We start from the raw sequence: 23,024 nt of genomic DNA, 5'->3' as shown, positions 1-23,024 counted from the left end.
AATCATCCAACATAGTTTCCGACCCTTCCCACAACAAAAATATATCATCTATAAACCTCACATAATATTTAATGTATGTAGAGACATTTTTGGCATATAATACATACTCAGTTTCCCACTGTGTCATAATAATATTGGCATAGCTATTAGCACACAATTTGCACATAGCTGTGCCCTGCTTTTGCAAGTAGAAAACATCATTGAAAATAAACACATTCAATCTCGCTTTATTTCTTACATGTGGGTTCGGCTCAAGCGGCCACGCTTTAGCTAAAGAAGATCTCAGAATAGCTCGAGGCCAGGCCCCTATCCCATGATGCTGTCTGTCCTACCCCAGATCTAGTTTGCCGCTGCAGCTGATCGCAAGGTCTTTGGAGAGCTCGGTCCAGTAGAACTTTATTACTTTACCTTTTGTCAAATTTAAAGTGTTTTTCTCTTTAAAAATTGATCTAAGATCTTGTACTTTTCTTTGTTAGGACCTTTGGGCTGTTAACCTTTGATTTCGTTTATTATATAATTAACGTTATATACGGAGCGGTTGCTCTTAGACCTCTGGCCATTTTTTCTTTATAAAAACTGTGTGTTGTCATTAAAATTTACTATTATAGCCTAGCTGTACAGGGATCCATCAACTCGGCACTGTTTTTTGCTTCCCTCTCCCTTTTAAATCTATAGATAGTGTGTTAAGTAGTTAGCATGTTTACTATCCCTTTTATATCTATAGATAGTGTGTTAAGTATTTAACGTGTTTACTGTTATTCATACGTTTTATCCCTAGTTGTGCAGGGATTTCATATCTAGGATAGTTTGTTTGTTGTTTACTGTTAATTCTGTGAACTTATTGTAAATCGAAGTTGATCAGGGCTCTGATAACTTCAGTTCTGTATTGGTATAACATGGCAGATCAGAAAGAAAAGCAAAGATCTGGCTTCAAGAAGTGTAATTGTGGGCAGAAGATGTCCATTACAGATGCACACGTTATTTGTGTTTGTTGTTTGGGGCCTGTACACATCCAAGAAGATTGCTCTGTCTGCCACTCCTTCAGCAGTAGGGTTTTATCAGAATGGAGAAGGACGTTGGTAGATAGAGGCTTGTTGAAGCCAGACTTTGAAGAATCTCTGGATAAGGCTGACCAGATCTCCAAGTCCTCTAAGGGGTCAAAGTCCTCGAAGGTGTCCTGGGAGCCCAGGTCATCAGCTCCAAGCCTTTGTGAGGGCACGGTCGCCGGCTCCGCAGTCTTCAGAGCTGTGCACGAACAGATGTGTCGGAGCCGGTCCCCAGCCTTGGAATCCTTCTCTGAAACTCTGAAGTCTCCAATCCTTCAATCTGTGGCGTCTTCGGTTCCTTCGACCCATTCTTCGAGGACCCTTTCCGATGATGTGGACTGGGTGGTGCAGAGGCTTCTAGAGAACCAAACACTGGCTAAATTACTGTCGGCTTTGTCCCAACAGGGTTCAAAGCCTGAGACTGTTCCACTGGCTGTGACGACTACTCCTCCGAGCCAAGCAGGGCCTTGAGCCGGAGGAGGAGGATCTGATGGTTGTGGAGCCTTTGCAGCCAAGGCCTTCGGCTCTGTTATCCCCGACTACTTTGGTTCCATTGGAAGAGTCTCGGAGCAGACACTCTCTCAGCAGCTCCGGGGGGGGGGGGTCAAACCGATGCATCGGTTCCTACCCTTTCTCTTGGGGCTTCGGCGCAGATGAGCTCAGCTTCGTCCTCTGATTCGGAACCCGCTGTCTCGGTGCCGGGGAGTTTGCAATCTTCCTCGGAACCAGCAGTTTCCTCGGGTCAAAGCAGCGGTGCCTTCAATGCTATGAGGAGGGTTATGTCATCTAAGACACACACATCGTCAGGTCCCTCCTCTTCCTTCCCTAAACTGCCATGTTCTGCATCTACGTCGCAGGTCCCTGTCAAGCATCAAGACCCAGAGCCTCAGGTACCCCCATTGTGTGACCCCTTCTCTACTGAGACTTTACCAGAAGCCCCCACTGATGAGGTTCTCGGGAAGAGATTATGCAAGAGGAGGATATCTTCTTTGTGGATATACTGGAAGTCCTAAAGCAGAGGGGTGATTTGCAGTCCGTTAGCCCTACTGAGGATGAGTAGGTGCTCCTGAAGGCCTTTGGGTCTCAACCTTCCACCTCCTGGGTTACTCTGCCCTTCGACAAACTGATGGATTTGGTCGCTCGAGGGACGTAGGAGTCTCCTGATTCTATGGAACCGGTCTCTTGGAGGCCTAGTAAATTTATTACCTCCCCTCAAGACAAGATGTTCCTCACTAAGGGAGTCTCCGTTGATGCCATGGTGGTGGCGGCAGCCACCAAGAAAGAGATGTCAGAACCCTCATCCACTGTCCATCCCCCTAATAGAGATTCTAGGACGATGGACAGATACGAGAAACGCAGCTGTGGTTCTGCAACATTTGCCATGTGATCTCTTAACTATTTGACTTATTTCAGTCATCTTCAACGAGATCTCCTCAAAGAGCTTGGAGATACTCTGCAGGATAACACAGATGAAGCTGTCTCTGATAAGGTGACAGCACAACATAATACCCTTAATACTATTGTGAACTTTTCCATGCGGTTCATTTCCTATGCAGCCGATGGATCGAGTCAGGCAGCAGGCTCAGCGATAGCTCTTCGGAGACGGTCCTTGATGTGCTTATGCACCTTTGCAGAAGCCTTCAAGTCTTCCTTTGTCAACACTCCATTTGATGGCTCTTCCCTGTTTGGGCCCAAAGTCAAGGAGACCCTCACTAGGTGTGAGCAGGAGGGAAAGACTATCTGCCGTAGGAGTTAGTTTTTCCACCCCTACCAGACCATACCCCAAAGGGCAGAAAGGTGGAAAAATGTGGTTCCGAAAGTCCCAAGGAGCTTTCCAGAACACACGTAGTGAACCCCCTCCAGGAACAGAGGAGGGGGCAATAATGGAAGATGCCGCCTTGGCGGCAGAGGGGGTCCGCAGACCCAGGTGACAGGGATCAGTTCCTTGGCAAGCCCTACCAGCACTCCTGAGAAGAGCCCTGACTGTCCTGCTCTGGAGGCAGTCGGGGGTCGCTTGGCTTTGTATCTGGATGCCTGGCTAGGAATTACAACAGATTCTTGGGTACAAAGCATAGTTACCAGAGGCTATATCATTCTATTCCTACAAAGTCAGCCTGTCGGCACAAAAATACCAGACGTTCCACCAAGTCTCAGGGATCAAGCAGCCATAGAAATTCAGAGGCTGCAGGAAAAGAGAGTCACCCAACCAGTTCCTGCAGACCAGATAGGATCCGTAACTTACTCCAGATTCTTTTTAGTTCCAAAGAAGACAGGGGACTGGAGGCCCATCTTAGATCTCAGCAGACTCAACACATTTGTAAAGGAGGAGAAGTTCTGAATGGTCACGCTTCAGTCTATTCTCCCATTCCTCGGAGTGGGTGATTGGATGTGCTCTATAGATCTCAAGGATGCGTACTACCACATCAAAATGGCTAGGTATTTCTGGCTGGGAGCCAGTCACTACCATTTCCAAGCACTGCCCTTTGGACTCACAGCAGCCCCCATAGTGTTTACCAAATGCATGGCAGTGGTTATGGCTTACTTGAGGCATCTAGGATTCCGACTGTTTCAGTATCTGGATGACTGGCTCCTTACTGCTGCCTCCAGGCATCAACTAATTCTGTCCAGGGATCACACACTCAATCTCTGTTCTCAGTTAGGCATCACTATCAATTTCGAAAAGTCTGCGTTGTCGCCATCGCAGCATATCTCCTTTATCGGTGCAGAATTAGACACTATCACCACCGCAGTAAGATTACCCCTGGACAGAATAGCCTCTCTACGGAACCAGGTCTCAGACATTCTTCAGAGAAAAAAGGTACTAGCCCATCAAGTACTGAAACTCCTAGGCACCATGGCAGCACCATGGCAGCTACACTCATAGCAGTTCCTCTGGGACGAATGCACATGAGGATTCTTCAATGGTTACTATTCACCCAGTGGTCATACCAGCAACTTCCCATGTCATTCTTAATCATGATTTATGGACTCTTGCAAGAAGGATCTTCACTGGTGGATGACCAGTCAACAACTTACGGTGGGTCGCCCATTTGTTCTCCCCCCCCCCCCGCCGTCAGCCACTGTGACCACGAACGCTTCTGTAATAGGGTGGGGGGGGCTATTTCAGGGAAGAACTGTCCAAGGCACCTGGTCAGAAACAGAGTCACAGTTGCACATCAGTGTTCTGGAGCTGAGAGCGGTGCGTTTGGCGTTGCAGCACTTTCACAACTCTCTGCCTCTAGGGACAGTTGCCAAACAGACGGACAACATGTCGGTAGTCTGGTACATCAACAAGCAAGGAGGAACCAGGTCTTATCCCTAGTGTCGAGAGGCCTTGAGATTTTGTCAGTGGGCTGTGTCCACCGGGCGCTTTCTGATAGCAATGCATATCCAGGGGAAATCCAACGTGATAGTGGACAAATTGAGCAGAGCCATTCTGCTACCACACGAGTGGTCCCTCAAAAACAAAGTTGCGGAGAGGATTTTCCGCAGAAGGGGCCAACCTTGCTGCGACCTTTTTGCATCCCCTATGAATGCCAAATGCAGAAGCTACTTTGCCCTGAATCCCCCACCGGGGGACAGCCCAAGGGACTTGCTCGTACATGATTGGCCCCCTGAACTCCTGTATGCTTTTCTCCTATTCCCCTGGTTCCCAAGTTCTTACAGAAAGCCAAAGCCCTCGGAAGGACAGTAATCTTAATAGCCCCGCTTTGGCCTCATCAGATTTGGTTCCCCTTCCTCCAACTCTAGCAACTGGAGGAACCTTGGATTCTGGACCCAGTTCCAGACCTACTGATACATTCGTCAGGGACCCTCCATCCCTCTCTTCGTTCCCTCAGATTGACAGCTTGGCTGCTCCAATTCCCCTCCTAGCCAGGTCACATGATTGTTCTTTCGGAGATGCAGCACATTCTTGTATCTTCCCATAAAGCTTCTACCAGAAAGTTTTATGCTAGTAAATGGAAGCTATTTGGCTTTTGAGCTTCTTAAAACAACATTGATCCCATCAATTGAAGTTCCTCTCTTGGAAGACTATTTTCTTGGTGGCCATCACCTCAGCACGCAGGGTATCTGAGCTTCAAGCTCTTTCAGTCAAACCACCATATTTGGTGTTGCATCCAGACAGGGTTTCTCCAAGGACTAATCCTTCATTCTTGCCAAAGTGTGTTCTGTGACCAATCTGAACCAAACTATTGAACTTCCATCTTTTTTCTGTAATCATTCTAATCAACTGGAGTACATGTTGCATAAACTGGATGTCCATAGACAATTGAGATACTATTTGGACAAGACAAAATAATTTAGAAGTTCCAACCAACTTTTTTCGTCTTATGCTGATGCCAAGAAAGGATTACCAGTTTCTGAAGTTACCCTTTCTAAATGGTCAACTGACTGCATTAAATTTGTCTATTCTTCAACTAATCAAACATTGGAATATGGAGTGAAGTCTGTACGTCTTTGGCTTTTATGGCTCGCTTACCTTTGGACACTATATGTGCAGCTGCTACTTGGTCTAGGCCTTATACTTTTATCACTCATTACAAAGTGGACAGGGCCTCCAGGGACAGGGCTTCCTTTGGTTCCACTGTCCTCATGAATATACTCCCTTGAGCCACCCAGGATTAGGGTGCTTGGGACGCTACCTACGTGTAAGAATAAACAGCGAGATTGAACAACTTCAGATAAAGAAGTTATGTACTTTCCATAACGTTCCATGTGAGTTGTTCATCTCACCTGTATTCTTACATTCCCACCCACCATCCCCCTCCAAGGTCTCGAAGAATGGTTAGACTTGGGGTCTGGTAGTTTTTTCTGGGATTCTTACTCCAGCAGGAGTATTCCTGAGTTATTTTTACTGTTGCTGAGTTCAGCAAACTAGATCTGGGGTACGACAGAGAGCATCATGGGATAGGGGCCTGGCCTTGAGCTATTCTGAGATCTTTAGCTAGTAAAGCGGCCGACTCGAAGCTGATGGCTCGGCTCCGAACCCACATGTAAGAATAAAGGCGAGATGAAGAACTCACATGGAATATTATGGTAAGTACATGACTTCTTTTTATGCTGATCTGATTACTTGAAAACCCACTATGCTGAGATAAATAAGCCTAACTGAATCAATCCCAAAGTCATTAGTTATGACCATGAATAATGTACAGACATAAGACCGTGTAACAGAGATGTTTTCATGTCAACACATTCAAGTAGTCTGTAAAAAGTGCTGTGTCCTTTAAAACAGCCGGAGCTTTCCCCAGCATAGATTTAAGTTTATCTTCAAAGTACACAGTAAGAGTTTCTGTCAGCCAGCCTCGTCCAGAAACAAAAGGACACATCGGAGGCTCCAACAAACTGTTATAGCTTTTAGGCAGACTGTGCATAACTGGAACAAGTGGTTCATCCACAGACAAAAACGTTTAAGTTTCATATAGGTTCATAGGTTGGTACTGAGCTATCTGCCCGAAGGCATATATTAGCCCAGCCACGTTGTGCGGTATTCACCGCCCTTTTAGTAGTTCCCTAGACCCTTGTACTAGCAGCTAGTACCCTTGGCCCCTATCTAGTAGTGCTGTTGGTGTGATCCCCGGTGTGAACTTTCTGTTACCCATCCACTCATCAAGGTTCCTCTTGAAGAGTGATAGTGAGGGGCTCTGTCTTACGTAGATCGGGACCCTGTTCCATAGTAAGGGAAGTCTCTGCGAAGGGAATCTATCCCTCCAGCATGTTCTATTCATTGTTGTGTTGAGGTTTATATCCCTAGAGCGTGTAGCTCGAGTAGATTTGGTTTTGCTAAGATGGAGCATGTTCAACGATTCTGGGTTGGACATGGCTCTGTACGTTAGACAGAGATCGCCTCTGAGAAAGTGGTATGCAACAGAGACCAATCAAATGTTCATAAAGCACTATATTGACATTACATTATTAGTATACATATCGATGTCCAGCTTAGTGATCAGACAGTATGTATTGGTATCAGACAACAGTGCTAGTATACCATTTATATAAGCAAACTTATCCATAGTGACAATTAGCAGTTTGCTGACCCAGAAAAATGCATTTTAACATCGCATTTTTCACAGAGTCTAAGGTTAAGTGTAACATCATGTTCTGTTTGTGCAATTTAGTGCTTCACAGATGGCAGTCCCCCCAAAAAAAAATTGCTGTCTTAAAAGAATGGTCGCTGTTAAATACCTTTTTCTTGTTTGTGTCTTTTGCATTTAAGTTGCATTTTCAGGTTGAGGAGGTAAGATAGTACTTATAAGAAGGGTTCAGTTCTTTTTCAGTATGCTAGAACAGCTAAACGACACAGTTGACTTATTTCCAATTAAGTAGGTCTGAATAAATTGCTGCATCAATACCCTCCGTGTCTCCATCATTGACTCCACTTTGTATGTGTATATATGGGTTCAAATAGATGATGATTAAGTTGCTGCCTAGAAGGAGTGGATGCTTGTACTGAGCATTGGAAGTTAAAAGTAAAAAAGTGCAGGCCTTTTGAATTTGTTGTGATATTATATAGAAGGTTGCCTGTTAAGGAATTAGAATGATTGATTGCAGCTTAGGCAGGACACTAACTGGCTTGGTAAAGTTTGTAATATGAGGCTCTCTAGAACTGCATAGTCATGATCTTTGCCCTTTAATTTGGCTAGCCGGAGCATTGTACTTTGAACAGCTCTTTGGGTTACACCTACTTGGCAATAGTTTTGTCCCACGATACTTCCATTAAGGAGACCCATGCCTTTAGTGTAAAGCATGCTGCACTGTAGGCGTAACTGAAATTCATTAAGCCCATTTATGCAGGCAGGTTAAGCCTGCACAAATACACCATCACTGGTTTACCAAGCCTGACACAAGTGAAAAATGCTTTTGTCTACCATATTGTCTTTGTGACATTTGTCTGATTTTTTAACCTTTAAAAAAACAGTCTTACAAGGCCATTTCTCTTCACTTGTGCCTAGTCTGAACACTTCAGTACGCTCTGTGAAAGTAGTTGGACTGTTTACATAACATTCACGATACCAGTGGCTGTGCTTTGTAGTAGTAGTTGTTTGTTAGTTGTTCAAAGTGCTGTCTACCCCTTGTCACAATGCAGAGTTAGATGACAAAATGGTCCATGACAGACTTGTGTATCCGGTTACTCCTAAATAAAGCAGTCAGACTTGGTGTTCATGGAAGAGAGCAGCTAATCATAATGTGTTCCTAGAATCCATGTACTCTATCTACAAGGCTAATTAGAATACTTTAAATCATGAACAGCACTATTTACTAATCCCTAATTTTACTGGAATGCAATTAAAATGTTACTAGGAGAAAATGTCCCATTCTTAACTTAAACCATAACTTGCTTAGATAACACTTCTTATACTCCCAATAAACCATTTTTTTGTTCAAAGGCAGCAATCCTGCATCTAGCAACTACTGTCAGTCTACGAATGCTGTTCTAAACAAATCTCCATATAAACTGCATTTTCACAGTTTTCTGATGTCCCTGAAAGGCCCCATCCTTACCTGAGGGTTTTCATTCACTCTTGAAGCTTCTGTATCTTAGCACTGCTTGGTTACTTAAATTTTCTGTTCTTAATTACAGATTGTATCCACCATCCTGTGAAATGGCTCTCAGAACCATGCTACTGAACCATGTTACTTTGATTATCTTAATGTGAAGCGGGCAAATCCAGCATTACACATCCAAAAGCTGTATATTTGAGAGAGGGTAGCCCTTTGTACCCTCATGTGAGAGTTCTGCCCCACACCCCCTGCTTTATTACTCTAACTCTGAGGTCACCATTGCCACCGGACAGTGGTGAAGTACATATCAGAGTTCGTTTCCTTGCAGTTCATATACATTCATGTTGTAGTGTCAAAGTACGTATTTTCATAAATCCCCTTCACAAAATCATTTTTTTCAAAAAGCACAGATTGAACAAGTGTATTTCAACTGGCCTTGCTTCAGACAAACAAATAACTCCAAGCCTTCTTCTGTTAGAACAAAGGCCTCCATATTGGGACCAATTTCATAGATGAAAAATGGACCTTTGATTCTCTTGATCACAGCCTGCTCAGTAGTGGATTGCTGAAGGAAGACCTCTGCTGTAGTTCTCTGACTCTCTCTCTCTCTCTCTCTCTCTCTCTCTGATCAGTAGCAATAGAATTTGCTAAATCCATTTTGTAGACTTATTTACTCCACACATCCCACTGGGCTCTTTTGTAGTTCCCATTCTGTTGTCACTGTTCCTTAATTCTCTTTCATATAACCTTTCCCTCTAAACTTAATTCTGCATGCTAATGACCTCTTAATTCTCAAAGCCAGAAAACATTGGTAATATCTTGTCTTCCACCTACCATTCCTTATGTAGTATTGTAGTTCACTAACACTTTTCAAGTAAATGCTGAAAGTGTGTGTGTGTGTGTGTGTGTGTGTGTGTGTGTGTGTGTGTGTGTGTGTGTGTGTGTGTGTGTGTGTGTGACAGAGAGAATATACCTCTTAACTCGTATTGTAGAATGTCACATCTGAAGTTGTTGTTTTCATTTGCCCTTCATCCTGTGGGACACGAATCCAGGATGGATCTGACTCTGCTGCATTTTCCAGCATTGGATCCAAGCTCCTCCCTTACCCATAATGCCTCTGTCTCCCTCCTCCCCTCAAATATTCTTTGTTGTGTATATTGCTAGGGTCATGATCCATTGCTCCAGGCTTTTGGTGAGTGAAATTTGTGCTTTAATTCTATCTTTTTGAATATTTTCTATCTTCTTTTCCACCCTTTCACTTTCCTCTACCGTTGCGCTCAGGTGTCAGTCCTTAGGTTAATTTAAAAAAAAAAAAAAAACTATTCCCATTTCTCTCTCTTCTCTCCCTGTCTTTTGGTGTGTGTGTGTGTGTGTGTGTGTGAGTGAATACTTGTGGGTCCCCTTCTTCCTGTACCCATGGCTGAGACTCAAAAGCCAGGGTTCTGGAAGTGCACAGACTGTGGCCATAAGCTTCCCCCTCTGATGGCCACACTGTGTATGTGGTCTGATTAGGGGTCCCGCACCTGCATATTCCTCCTGTTAGGTCATTGTGGGGTTCAACCCCCGTGCATTGATCAACAGGAGGAATAAGCTGATCCTCAAGGACCTCCTTCCTCCTCTGACCGGAGAGGCCCCAGCTACAACTTCAGCTTCTTCCTCTGCCCGGCCTCTGGGACTCAGCCTTCTGCCAAGAGGACTGGGGATGGGAAGAAGCGTAAACATCGAGACCGGGATCAGCCTAGGAAGCAATCCCCTGACCTCGCTTCCTTGGCTGAGCCTGTGGCGAAATCTCACCCGGCTCCCATCAGCTTCGTTCTCTTTGTTTCTCCCCGGAGCTGGAGGTTTCTCAGGGCCGGTCCCTGGTGTCAGCCCGTCCCCACCCACCTCTCTAGGCCAGTGTCTGTGGCCTCCTCCGCCAGGTCCACCCACAGCCTTTCCGAAGCCTAAGTGGACAGGATGATGCAGAGATATATCTACACTCAGATTCAGATGGTAGTCTTGCCTGCCCCCTCCCCCTCCGGGGCTGGGGAGATGCAGTCCGTTTTTTTGCCAGTCGCTCCTTTTCCAGTCTGACCCCTGGCTTTGGAGTCCTTGGGTCTGAGGCCCTTCGGGGTCAAGGGGTCGACGCTGACCATTGCCCTGATCATGTCGGCTCCGACCAGCTCGAGCCATAGGCTCGGCGCTGGTTCCGAGGGAGTGGTGTTGGCGAGTTTTTCGGAGCTGGGCCAGCCACTCGGAGTCTTGGAGCCTGGAGGTTTGGCTCTAGCTCTCCTGTTGACTCAGGATTACGGACCCAGTCAAAGTCCCAGCCCCAGGGATTCATTCTCCTTCTGCCTTCGACGTGGTGGAGAGGGTCCTCTTGGTTCTATCGAGACCCTTGACGCTTTCATCCTCAGAGTCTGTCCTGACTCCCTCTTTGCCTGGTCCAGATTCCACCATCCTGCCCCCTCAGTAACAGCCTGTCACCTCCCCGTCCTAGGGAATCCCCCCATGGGAACAGCCTGAAGTTTTCAGTTCCCCCTAGAGACCCCCACCCTCCCGAGGAGGCTCCTTGGAAGCACATGTGTAAAAGGAGACAGACTCCCTGCTGGAGTCTCTCATGGAGGACACCGAAGGTTCCCCTCGGTCTCCCCCAGATGATATCTCCTTTGGAGACATCATGGAGGTCCTTTGCCAGATGGGGGGGGGGGGATGTGCCCAAAAACCCAACGCTGATGAGTCAGTGTTCCTGGAGGCGTTTGACGCAGGACCCGCAAACTCCTTGGTGTCCCCTTCCGCGGATCCCCTGGTGGATCTCATTACATCTCAGGCATGGAAGGAGCCCGACACAGTGGAGTCTGTCCCCAAATGCCCTGATAAAATCCTCAATACCCCATCAGACAAACTGCACTGGTCAAAGGTATCCCCGGTCGATGCCATGGTGATGGCGGTAGCCATCAAGAAGAAGTTCACTTAGAGCTCCACAGTCCATTCGCTAGACTGAGAGTCTAGGACCATGGACTATTTTGGGAAGCGGGTCTATACGTCAGCAATGTTCTCTGTACATGCGCTGAACTACATGGCACACGTGATCAGGCTTCAGTGAGACCTGGCCAAGGAGGTCGTTGAGTCTGCCCCAGAGTCCATGTCGGCAGAGAAAAAGAAGTTTTTTTTCCTCCCGGATGGCCTCCAACACCTCTATGCGGCTCCTATTGCACGCTAGCAAAGGTGCCGCTAGAGCAGCTGGGGCAGGCGTCTCTTACGAATGTCCTGTACAATAGTTTCACTCTCTTTGGAAAGGCAGTACATGACACATTGGTCCAGAACGAGAAGGACGGGAAGACCTTTTCTGCTGTCGGAATCCGCTTCTCACCCCCTCAACGAACCTTTTCCAGGAATCAGCGAGGGGGTGAAGAAGACGTGATTCCGGAGGTCTCAGGGTTATTCCCAAGATCATCAAGCCTCGCCTTCCTCCAGAGGCAGAGGGGGATTTGACAGACGCCACCCTCACAGCAGAGAGGGTCTGAGGTATCGAGCGTCTTGGGATTCCTTCCCAGACAGGCCTGTGCAGCAGACCTGATGGGTTGCCTGGCTGCTCGTCTCTGGAGCAAGTCGGGGGTCGACTCTCGCTACACCCAACAGCCTGGGAGTCTATCACAGATGATAATTGGATGTTGCAAATTATATCCAGAGGATATTTAGTTCCTTTCACTCAAATGTCGCTCCCTCCCAAACACCTCCCAGACATTCCACCCGCACAAAGGGAGGATGCAACAGTGGAAATTTCCAAGCTGCAAGAAAAGCAAGTCATCCAGCCCTTCCTCCAGACCAGTCTGGATTAGGCATCTATTCCAGGTTCTTTTTACTGCCAAAGAAAATGAGGGACTTAAGACCAGTCCTGGATCTTTCAGCCATAAACCTGTCAGTTGCCAAGATGAAATTCCAGATGGTCACACTACAGTCTATCCTGCCCTTCCTGCAGGAGAATGACTGGATGTGCTCAGTGGACCTCCAGGATGCGTACCATCCCATCAAGATGGACAGATGCTGTCGGAGGTTCCTCCACTTCTGGCTGGGGGCCAATCATTATCAGTTCAGAGTGCTGCTCTTTGGTATCACCACAGCCCCCAGGGTGTTCACCAAAGCGATGGAGGTGGTAGCAGCTCACCTGTGGCTGCAGGCTTCCAGGTTTTTCCCTAACAGGACGATTGGCTCCTTTCCGCTCCATCCAGATATTGACTCTGCCAAGACAGGGATTTCCGTCTCTAGACCACCCACCAGTTGGGCATCACCATAAATCTCAATAAGTCCCTGTTGAACCCGGTTCAAATTCTGGATTTTATTGGAGCTCCGTTAGACACCATTCAGAGCAAGGTTTTTCTAACTCCAGACAGACTTCAGTCCCTCAATCATCATGTCTTGTGCATTCTTCAAACTCCATTTCCCCCAGCAGAATCTGTCCTACAAGCATTGGTGTTCATGACGGCTATGATCACCCTCATTGCCATGGCTCGGTTACACGTGAGGATGCTCCAATGGACTCTAGTGGACCAGTGGTCATTACTAGGTCTACTATTATCCCATCCCATTTGCTTGTCTCGAACCTGCAGGGATTCTCTTCTCTTATGGAGTCAATCCCCAGACCTTCATAGGGGTTACCCGTTTATTCTTCCTACCCCGCTGACCACGGAGACCATGGACACCTCCCTACTTGGCTGGAGGGGGCATTGTTTGGGAAGGACCGTCCAAGACATGTGGTCTTCCCTGGAGATCCAGTTGCTAATCAGCTTCCTGGAGATGAAGGCGGTGCTGTTGCATTGTCTTCATCTTCATTTTCCCCCTAGGGACGACTGCCATCCAGACGAACAACATGTCTGTAGTTTGGTACATCAATGGGAACCAGGTCTTACCCCCTTTGTCGTGAAGCCATGAGAGCGGGCGATCTCCACCGATTGTTTTCTGGTGGCAACGCACATTTTGGGGAGGTCCAACATTCTAGCGGACAGGCTTATCAGGTCTATCCTGATGCCTTATGAGTGATCTCTGAATCCTTCAGTAGTGAAACAGATCTGTCTAAAGTGGGGTCAGCCTTGCTGCGATCTCTTTGCCTCTCCTTCTAACACGAAGTGCAGCGAGTTTTTTGCTCTGAACCCCCCACAAGAGGAGACCCCCAGAGATGCTCTAGTTCATGCTTGGCCCTCCGGTCTTCTGTCTGCTTTTCCTCCACTTCACCTGATTCCAAAGTTCCTTCAGAAAGCTCAATGGCTAGTGAGCTTCAGTCATCCTCATTGCTCCATTCTGGCCTCACCAGTTATGGTTCCCTTCTCTGTGGTGTCATGTAGTGTCTTCCCTGGGCATTGGATCCGGTCCTGTATCAGATTTCTCATACCTCAGGGATTCCAAACCCATATCTGGCCAGTCTGAAGCTTACCGCTTGGCTGCTCCATTTCCCATGATAGCTAGGACTCCCGTGGGCTATCTTCTCCGGTTAAGAAGATATTGGTAGCAGCTCATAAATCTTCCACTAGGAAGGGTTATTCTAGTAAGTGGAAACGTTTTTCAATTTGGGCATCTCAACATGACTTGGATCCCTTTACTGCCCTAGTTCCTGCTATTTTAGAGTTTCTGGCTGGTATTTTTCAACACAGTGCCAGCTTTTCTTCGGTTAAAGTTCAACTGGCAGCTATATCTAACTTCCATGTAGGAGATGATGCAGCTTCCCTGGCTTCTTCTAAGCTTTGTAAAGCCTTTTTGAAAAGTGCCTGTCTGCCTAGGCCTCCAATCAAGGTCCTAATGCCGCCTTGGGATCTTACTCTTGTCCTCCTTTTCATCTTCCTTTGAGCCCGCAGCTTCAGTGGATCTGCAGTTCTTGTCTTGGAAGACAGCCTTTCTGATTGCCATTACTTAAGCCAAAAGTTTGTCGGAGCTTCAACCCTTATCAGTTAAACCTCCTTATATGGTCTTCCATAGAGACAGGGTGTCCTTGCGCACTAATCCTTCTTTTCTTCCAAAAGGGACTTCGGAATCAAACAATCAGGAAATCAATCTCCCTGTTTTTTTTCCGTGTTTTCAGAATAAGGGAGAGTATAAATTGCACCTGTTGGACGTTCATAGACCATTACATTTTTACTTGCACAGAACAAAGTCCTTTTGTAAGTCTGATCAGCTCTTTGTTTCCTACTCTAAGCCCTTTTTAGAGAAACCAGTATCAAAGGTCACCATTGCTTGTTGGATCTCTCAGTGCATAGCTCTGTCATATTCAGCCAAAGGATTATCTCCACCAGGTCAAGTCAAGCCACATTCTACTAGATCTATGGCTACTTCATCTGTCTCTTGGTCAAGAGTTTCTTTGGATAACATTTGCTCTGCGGCTACTTGGGCATACTTTCATCTCCCACTACAAGTTGGATCTTCTGTCCAGAAGCAAGGCATTCTTTTCCTCTGCAGTGGTCCTGAATATCCTTCCATGAGGGCCTCCCAGGAGTTTGGTAGCTGAGGACTCTGTCCCACAGGTTGAAGAGCAAATGAAAACAACTTCAGATAAAGAAGTTATGTACACACCATAATGTTCCATCTCAGTTGTTGCTTTTAATTTGTCTTCAACCCTCCCCCCCCCCCGCCTTACGTGGGCTGTGTAGTTGACTGGCCGGAAGAGACATAGCCTTTACTTTGCCATAACTTGTGCTTTCCTATGGTGCTCTCTGGGTATTTTTGGCCAAGGGGTAAGGCCTTGAGTCAGGTTGGGATGCTGTGGTTGGCGGCAGTCTCAGTCTGAGGGGAGGAGGGAGATGGGGACATTATGGGTTCAGGGAGGAGCTTGGAGCTCTTATCCAATGCTGGAAAATGCAGCCGAGTCGGATCCATCCCGGATCCATGCCCCACAGGTTGAAGACAAATGAAAAGCAACAACTCAGATGTAATGTTGTAACAACTTTATATCTTAAAGAAGCTCATGACTTGCTCACACAAAGTGTGCTAACGTAAAAGACCAAGTAATGCCCTTCCTGTTAAGACTTTTGCTATCCCACAAAACACATTCCTTCTATAAAAGTTTGTGCTTATAAATCAGTAGGATCGTATCACTGACTGAATCTAAGCTGCCCATTGTGTAACACAAGTAGTTAATATTACTTCTAGATCAGCTCCTTTTATCTTCATTCATCTTCAGATTTCTCCTTCTAAGTTACATAGATGTAAGATCACAAACATAAATCTTGGAAATAGCAACCCCTTCATGCCTGTAATACTGGCACCTTTACTGTCAACAAATTGCTATTTATGCTGCCAACCATGGAATTAACTTTTTCTCAAACAACCTCATCCTCTTGGAACTCACTTTCTCACATTAGGAGCACTTGTCTTGTCCTTTAAGGCTGATTTGTTAGATCACCTAAATTGAGAAGCACAGTGCCTCTGCTAGTCTTGATGATATATATATATATTTTTTTTCCTTGCCAGTCTTGACTTAAACAAGTGACCCTTCACTTTTTCCTTCTTACCTGTTTTTACCTCTTTCCTCAGCTAAATTCAGATTCCGTGCACCACTTTGTGCAGCCTATTTTTTCTATTTAAATGTAGCATCTGGAAATGCTGCAATTCTCTTTCATTCTTCTCTTACTGCAACAAATTATTTTTGAGTTGTTACACTATATACCGTTTCTAACTTTAGTTTTCCTACACATTTTGCTTTTCCTTTTTACTCCAATTCATAGCATCTTATTTTGAGTCATATTTTGTCCCACATTACTCTGTTTTAATTTATAAATTTTCCCTTCTACTCTACATATTTAGAACTTTCTGTGCTTTGATCTGTTGTTTGCTTCCTCTTTTTAGTGTCTTACGTTGTTACCTTGTTTTTGTTCATGCTAATCCTTCTGTTGCAGTAAAGGTTTCCGTGGACAGTCAACCTACATGACAGACAAATCTGTATGTAAAATAACTGTACTGTGGAAAAAACTGTTCACCTTTTTGATAAATATTGAACTGTACGCTTACCTTTCCGTACAGTAATTCCACAAGGAGCATAGTTATATTCTGGTGTGTATTTCTTGAGACACACTCATTTTTTCTGTTTCTAAACCTTTTGTTAAAACAGGACAAAGCAACATGCAGTCATTTATGAGGGAGAAGATCTTTTGTTAGATGCTTTGCCTCCCTCCATTTTGTTTTTTTGCTTCATAAGTATATGGCTTAGGGATATATATGCACGAGACACCTTCTACTGTACAGATCTCTGGAAAGATAACAGAAGTGGGCTTGAAATCGAATCATTTTGTTAAGTGGCAGGCCAGTGGGAGTGTGTGATGCTTGCAGCTTCAGACTGCAAGACAGAAAGTTCTGCACTGGTGCTTTCAGTTATGTAACTGTTTGTCTTACTTGCTACAAGATATTGTCTTTATCGGCCATTGTGTTTTCAGCACAACAGTACTCCAGTGGTTTGCCAAATATGATGTTCTTGGCAGGTGGACAAGATAGTGATATGGAGGATCTGCGGTAGACCAATTCCATAAAGGTGGTAAATAAAACAGTAGCTCTTGAGAGCTACTTAAGGAGGAGTGGAATAAAGGAAAGTAAGGGGAGCTATGTAATCAGGTAATCTTAACAGATTCTTAATTGGTTTTATTGAGTTTTTATATATAGGAAGAATACATCTTCAACCACAAAGATTTAGAAAATATTACAAGAATCCCTAAATAATTTTCATATCTTACTGTCTGTTTTAGGAGGAAGAGGGTGATGATCCTGATGTCTCCTTAGTTCCTTATGTAAATCACAAGTTGCCTGCTCCTCTAACCCTGCATCATTTTAATGCTCGATATTCTGAAATGGGGTGTGGTGGACTACAGTTACGAGATGCCCATGAGGAAAACCCAGAAAGTATTCTAGATGAGCATGTCCAGCGTGTTATGAAAACTCCAGGCTGTCAGTCACCTGGAACTGGACGGCATTCACCCAAATCACGTTCTCCTGATGGTGTGCACATTGGGAAATCTCAAGGACTGGCAGGGACAGTACCTCCTGGACAAGGCAAGCATGTCACAAAATCTAGTATAAAAGAATCAACAAACTTGTATCATAAACATGTTTACCACCATATTCATCATCACAATGTGATGAAGCCAAAAGAACAAATTGAGGCAGAAGCCACACAGAGGGTACAAAGTAGCTTCTCATGGAATGTTGATTCTCATCACTATGCAACAAAGTCACGCAATTATGCTGAAAGCATGGGCATGGCTCCAAATCCTTTGGAATCTTTGAACTATGGGTAAGTAAGGAGAGAACAGATATTTTGTGTTACTTATGTGGAAAAATAAGTAAATTTACTTTAGCTGGATGCATGAGTGAGAGAGAGAACTTAAAGCTAGTGTCTCATTATGCACTTGTATGTAAACTGCTGCCTGATTTAATTGTTTGTTTACCTGCAGTGCATGTTAATATATATGGCAGCATTTTGATAAAATTGACAATTCAGATGTCATTTATGTCCTGTTCGACATCCGCACATAGTTATTTATGTGCCTGATAAGTTAAAGAAACAGTAGATTAAGAGCACACTGCATGTATGTATGTTGACTTGTAGAACTGATATTTGGTTTCTTGGTAAACTATCATTGAGGAATTTTAACAGTGTAGTGACTGCCAATAGATAAAGTAAACCGTCAGAAGTGCTGACTGATTTTATTACACAAGTTCTGATTAAATCAAGCCTTTAATTGTTCACGTAGCTGTGTAAAGGAAAGCTCATCTTCACTGATGTCCATCCGTGTCACTGTTGCAGTATTCATTAACTACAGGATCTCCTGGACGGATAATCCAATTTCCAGCCATTATACCAAACCAGTAAATCCAAAAGCAGTTTGGGGGCGAAGGTACCTGCAGTGTAAGCACAAATGCAACAATATCCTGAAAAAATACGCCAGGTACCACCACAGCTCTTCAGTTTGTAATCTTTTATTCAAAACAGAAATTAAAAACAGCACTTTTGGGTTGCTTCCAAACCCTTGACATATCCAGTACCATTACTTTGCCATTTAAATATGAAAAAAGGCACAAAAAAAAAAACCTTTTATTGCAATTCTTTAGCCATATCAAGATTTACCACTAGATGGTAGCATCTACATACTTAATGTTACTAGTATCTTGACATTGTAAGAGATGTACATAAATTGGTAATTAAAACCCATAATATAAAAAAATTACTATGTAATAAAATATACATTTTTTAAGAAGTTTATATAATCATTTAATTTAAAAATTGTACATTTCAAGAAACAGTTTCATAATTTGATTAAGATATAAATGCTAGTAAATCTGCTTAAAAAGTGCTAAAAATGTTATTGAAAACAATATAATTTCAATACAGCGAATTCAGTATGTAATAAAAATGTATGAAGAAAAGTGTTCACTCCAGTATATATGTAGTAATTATTTCTTAACTGTGCATATTCAGTGCTTCAGGGGTCTATCCTTTAAGAAAGGTTTGATAGAGACTCTTTCATTTAAGCCCTTGCCTCTGTCAGATTGCATTCTGATTATCCATTTTGTTTCTTGTCGCTCCGTGTGGTTCTTTATATTTCCCAATCTTTTGCTTTTGTTGACCAACTCTATTACCATGAACTTAAATTTGTGACTCAAGTCATGGCCTAATGTGCGTTTGGCTAAAGCATTAGTCTCATCTTCACGGTTGATGGCATAGATATGTTCCCTTACCCTTTCTGTTAGGGTTTGATTAGTCTTACCTATATAATAACTGGTACATTTCACACAGCTAGCTAGATATATTAAGTCTCTAGAGTTGCAATCTGCACAGTGCCTGAAAGTGTATGTCCTACCATTCTCTGGATGTATAACGCTACTGAAACCTGACATATATGAGCATTGGTTACAGTTCCTGCAAGGAAAAGTTCCTTGTCTGTCTGATGTTACTCTGCTCTTTTTGGTCTCTTCTTAGCATAGTAACCTTTTTAAGGACTTGCTATTACTGTAACTATACCTTGGTCGATGGCCAACAATGGTGCACATCTCTTTGTTGGTAGTCAAAAATAGCCCAATTTTTAGTAATGACTTTATTCACATCTGTGTTGTTATTTGAATATGGTATGTTCAATCTTATTTGTGTATTAGTGACTTGCCTGTCTACCTGAGTCGATGTTGTAGTATGTATGTTATTGTTTCTAAAATATGGTCTTCCCTGATTGAAGGCACACAGCTGAATAAGATTAGATTATCAGATGCAGATTGCAACTCTAGAGACTTACTATATCTAGCTAGCTGTGTGAAATGTACCAGTTATTATATAGGTAAGACTAATCAAACCCTAAGAGAAAAGGTAAGGGAACATATCTATGCCATCAACCGTGAAGATGAGACTAATGCTTTAGCCAAACGCACATTAGGCCATGACTTGAGTCACAAATTTAAGTTCATGGTAATAGAGTTGGTCAACAAAAGCAAAAGATTGGGAAATATAAAGAACCACACTGAGTGACAAGAAACAAAATGGATAATCAGGATGCAATCTGACAGAGGCAAGGGCTTAAATGAAAGAGTCTCTATCAAACCTTTCTTAAAGGATAGACCCCTGAAGCACTGAATATGCACAGTTAAGAAATAATTACTACATATATACTGGAGTGAACAAACATTTTTCTTCATACATTTTTATTACATACTGAATTCGCTGTATTGAAATTATATTGTTTTCAATAACATTTTTAGCACTTTTTAAGCAGATTTAATAACATTTATATCTTAATCATCAAATTATGAAACTGTTTCTTGAAATGTACACAGTTTTTAAATTATTATATAAACTTTAAAAATGTATTATTTTATTACATAGTAATGTTTTATATTATGGGTTTTAATTACTAATTTATGTACGTATCTTACAAAGTCAAGATACTAGAAGCATTAAGTAAGTAGATGCTACCATCTAGTGGTAAATCTTGATATGGCTAAAGAATTGCAATAAAAGTTTTTTTTTTTTTTTTTTGTTTTTTTTTGCGCCTTTTTTCATATTTAAATGGCAAAGTAATGGTATTACAAATTGAAGAGCTGTGGTGGTACCTGGTATAATTTTCAGTATACCAAACCCTTTATTACTTAGGGAGTGTCACATGTCAGCCGAATGCTCCCCACATCTCCGTAGGGCATAAAGGTGATGTGCATACACTCCCAAGTCAGAACTTCATTGGCGCCAGTCTAAATGCAGTCGTACATTGGTCTGAATGCCTTTCGCTTTGCTGGTGCTGCCAACCCTGCATTTTTCAGATGAGTACCCTGTTGGGGTTCTGTTTTCTTTTCCTTATATTGTTTACTAGGTTACATCATCCAAGAAAGAGAAATCTGTGTATGAGGCAGATTCCCCATAAAGACTGCCATGATAGATGCCTGTTTTGCTGTGGTGCATCCCACAACCACACACAGTGTTCCATCTGTCATGCTTTTGTTTCCAAGACCTTGCATAGTCGCCTTTCTTCACTTTCCATTTACCTTGGAAAACATTGTGTCAAGCTTTTGGCCCAAGGTACCATAGCAGAATCCACACACCCCAAGGTACAGCTGCCACTTAAGGCTAAGAAACCTAGGCCTGAGTCTGCTGCTGTCAATCCTCTACCGGACATCTCTCTTGAAGTGAGTAAGAACCCAAAGGACAGCCTGGTGTTACCTTCTGTTTCATCTGCCACAACATTCTCGGAGGCTGGCCTGGAACCTGCTTCTTGCACGTCCTCAGAGTTTTTGCAAACATCTGATGTGGACGCTGAGTGGGAACCATGGCTGATTATTTCTGAGGGGCCGAGGGGGACTCCTCAGATCATTGTACAGGAAGAGGTGCCAGGTACCTTAATTGAATACAGCCAGTGGTTCGAACTCCATGTTTTGTTAGAGAGGATGTCCCTATGAAAAAAACATGTGGTGTCTGCACCTAGGGATCCATAGAGGTTATAGCAGGGCTTTATTCAAGGCCTGTTCAATGCCTTGATGGCATTGAAGCCTCCTCAAGGGGGTCTTTGGTTCCTGCTACTCCTTTGTCCGCTAGCCTTAAGAGAGCTAGGATCTGGACTGTTCGGATGGGGATTCTGATTCGCAGGCTGTTTCCTTGGCTTTTCCTCATACTTGCCTTCAACTTTGGATTATGGGTTTGAGGAGGAGGAATCTGTCAGTCCCGATTCTTCTTTGGAGAAACTTTTCTTTGATGACACTGTCCTGTGCATGATGGAGCATTTTAAATAGGATTGCTTCCAAGTTTTGGATGTCCAGAAGAGGTATTATGAGTTGTTACAGACTCCTGAACCTTCAGCTGTACCTTCTGTGTTGGGTGCTCTGTTATATACATTTGCTGCTGCTTCCCTGATGCCAGATTCTCAGCCTCCAGCTCCTAAGAAACCTGATAGGTTCTGTAAGGTGCTGGGTGCATGAAAGCTTCTGTATAAATGCCTTTCCACTGATCCTGCAGTGATTTTGGTTTCTGTGGATAAGCCTTCTAGGTTGTTACCTTCTTTCAAGCTCCTTCCTTCCGGTACGGACAATAGAGCTTTGGAGAGGATTGGTAAAAAGATGTGCATTTCCGCGGATATTTCTTCTATATCCGCTCCTCTCATTTCTGTTTCCCATGTGTGTGCCTTTATCATCTCCTTTTCTTCTATTTACCCCAGTAGTTTTTTCTGTCAAAGTACCATTGTTGGTACTCCTTTCTTACCGTTCTAGGATATTCTACTTACCATAGTTGGTATTTTTTCCTTCTATCTCTTGTTTAAAAAAAAAAAAAAACAGTAGTTATATCTGTGAGTGAGTGACGGATTGTTTGTTTCTTTTTCATGATGGCTGAAAAATCTGAGTCACCAGTTAAATCTTCTAAAGGCACCTCAGGCTTTAATAGGTGTCTTAAGTGACAGGGCAAGATGTCCAATATATATATATATATATATATATATATATATATATATATATATTGTCTTGTAAAGGTTCATTTACAGGAGAGGTGCTCTATATGTTGTGCCTTTTCTACGAGAACTCTCATGGAATGAAAAATAAACTTATTTGAAAGGCCTTTTAAAGAGTGACTTTGAAAAGGCCAGTTCATCATCTTCATTTTCACCTTCATTTAGAAAATGCCCTTCTTCGGCTCCAACCATTTCGGAACTGACAACAAAGGTTTCAAAGCATTCTTTGGTACCAACCACTTCCTCAGAACTGAAGACAGGACTTTACTCTAAACCATCCATATCTGCAGAGCCGACATTGGATTCCTTGGTTCCAACAGACAAATCGGTACCGGAGCAACCACAATTTATTTTGGTACCAAAGTCGATATGCTCACCCTCTGTTGATCCACATAAAGACAGACCTCTTAGCCCCTTCATCACTGTGAGGCCCCCTGGGTCTCCATCAGTGACATTCGATCCACTAAGAGTCTCTCTGAGACTGACATTATGAGACTGGTGGATCAGCTTCTCACTGGCATTGGAACTCCTCCTGCTACGACACCAC

At 43.7% G+C, this 23,024-nt stretch overlaps 1 protein-coding gene across 2 annotated transcripts in view; it reads left to right on the top strand.

Moving 5' to 3' along the window:
• AXIN1 (axin 1) overlaps positions 1-23,024 on the top strand; it is a 1,214,366-nt gene that overhangs the window by 682,489 nt on the left and 508,853 nt on the right. For both annotated transcript variants that reach the window (XM_044089473.1, XM_044089474.1), the window contains exon 6: positions 17,252-17,796. In XM_044089473.1, the coding sequence (XP_043945408.1) occupies positions 17,252-17,796 (545 nt within the window). The remainder of the gene's footprint in view (positions 1-17,251; positions 17,797-23,024) is intronic.

Source organism: Protopterus annectens, chromosome 12.part0, assembly GCF_019279795.1.
Source record: "Protopterus annectens isolate FY-2018-M chromosome 12.part0, PAN1.0, whole genome shotgun sequence".
Classification (NCBI taxonomy): domain Eukaryota; kingdom Metazoa; phylum Chordata; order Ceratodontiformes; family Protopteridae; genus Protopterus; species Protopterus annectens.
Note: the sequence above shows the minus strand (reverse complement) of the source record. Positions and strands in the feature narration are given on the sequence as shown.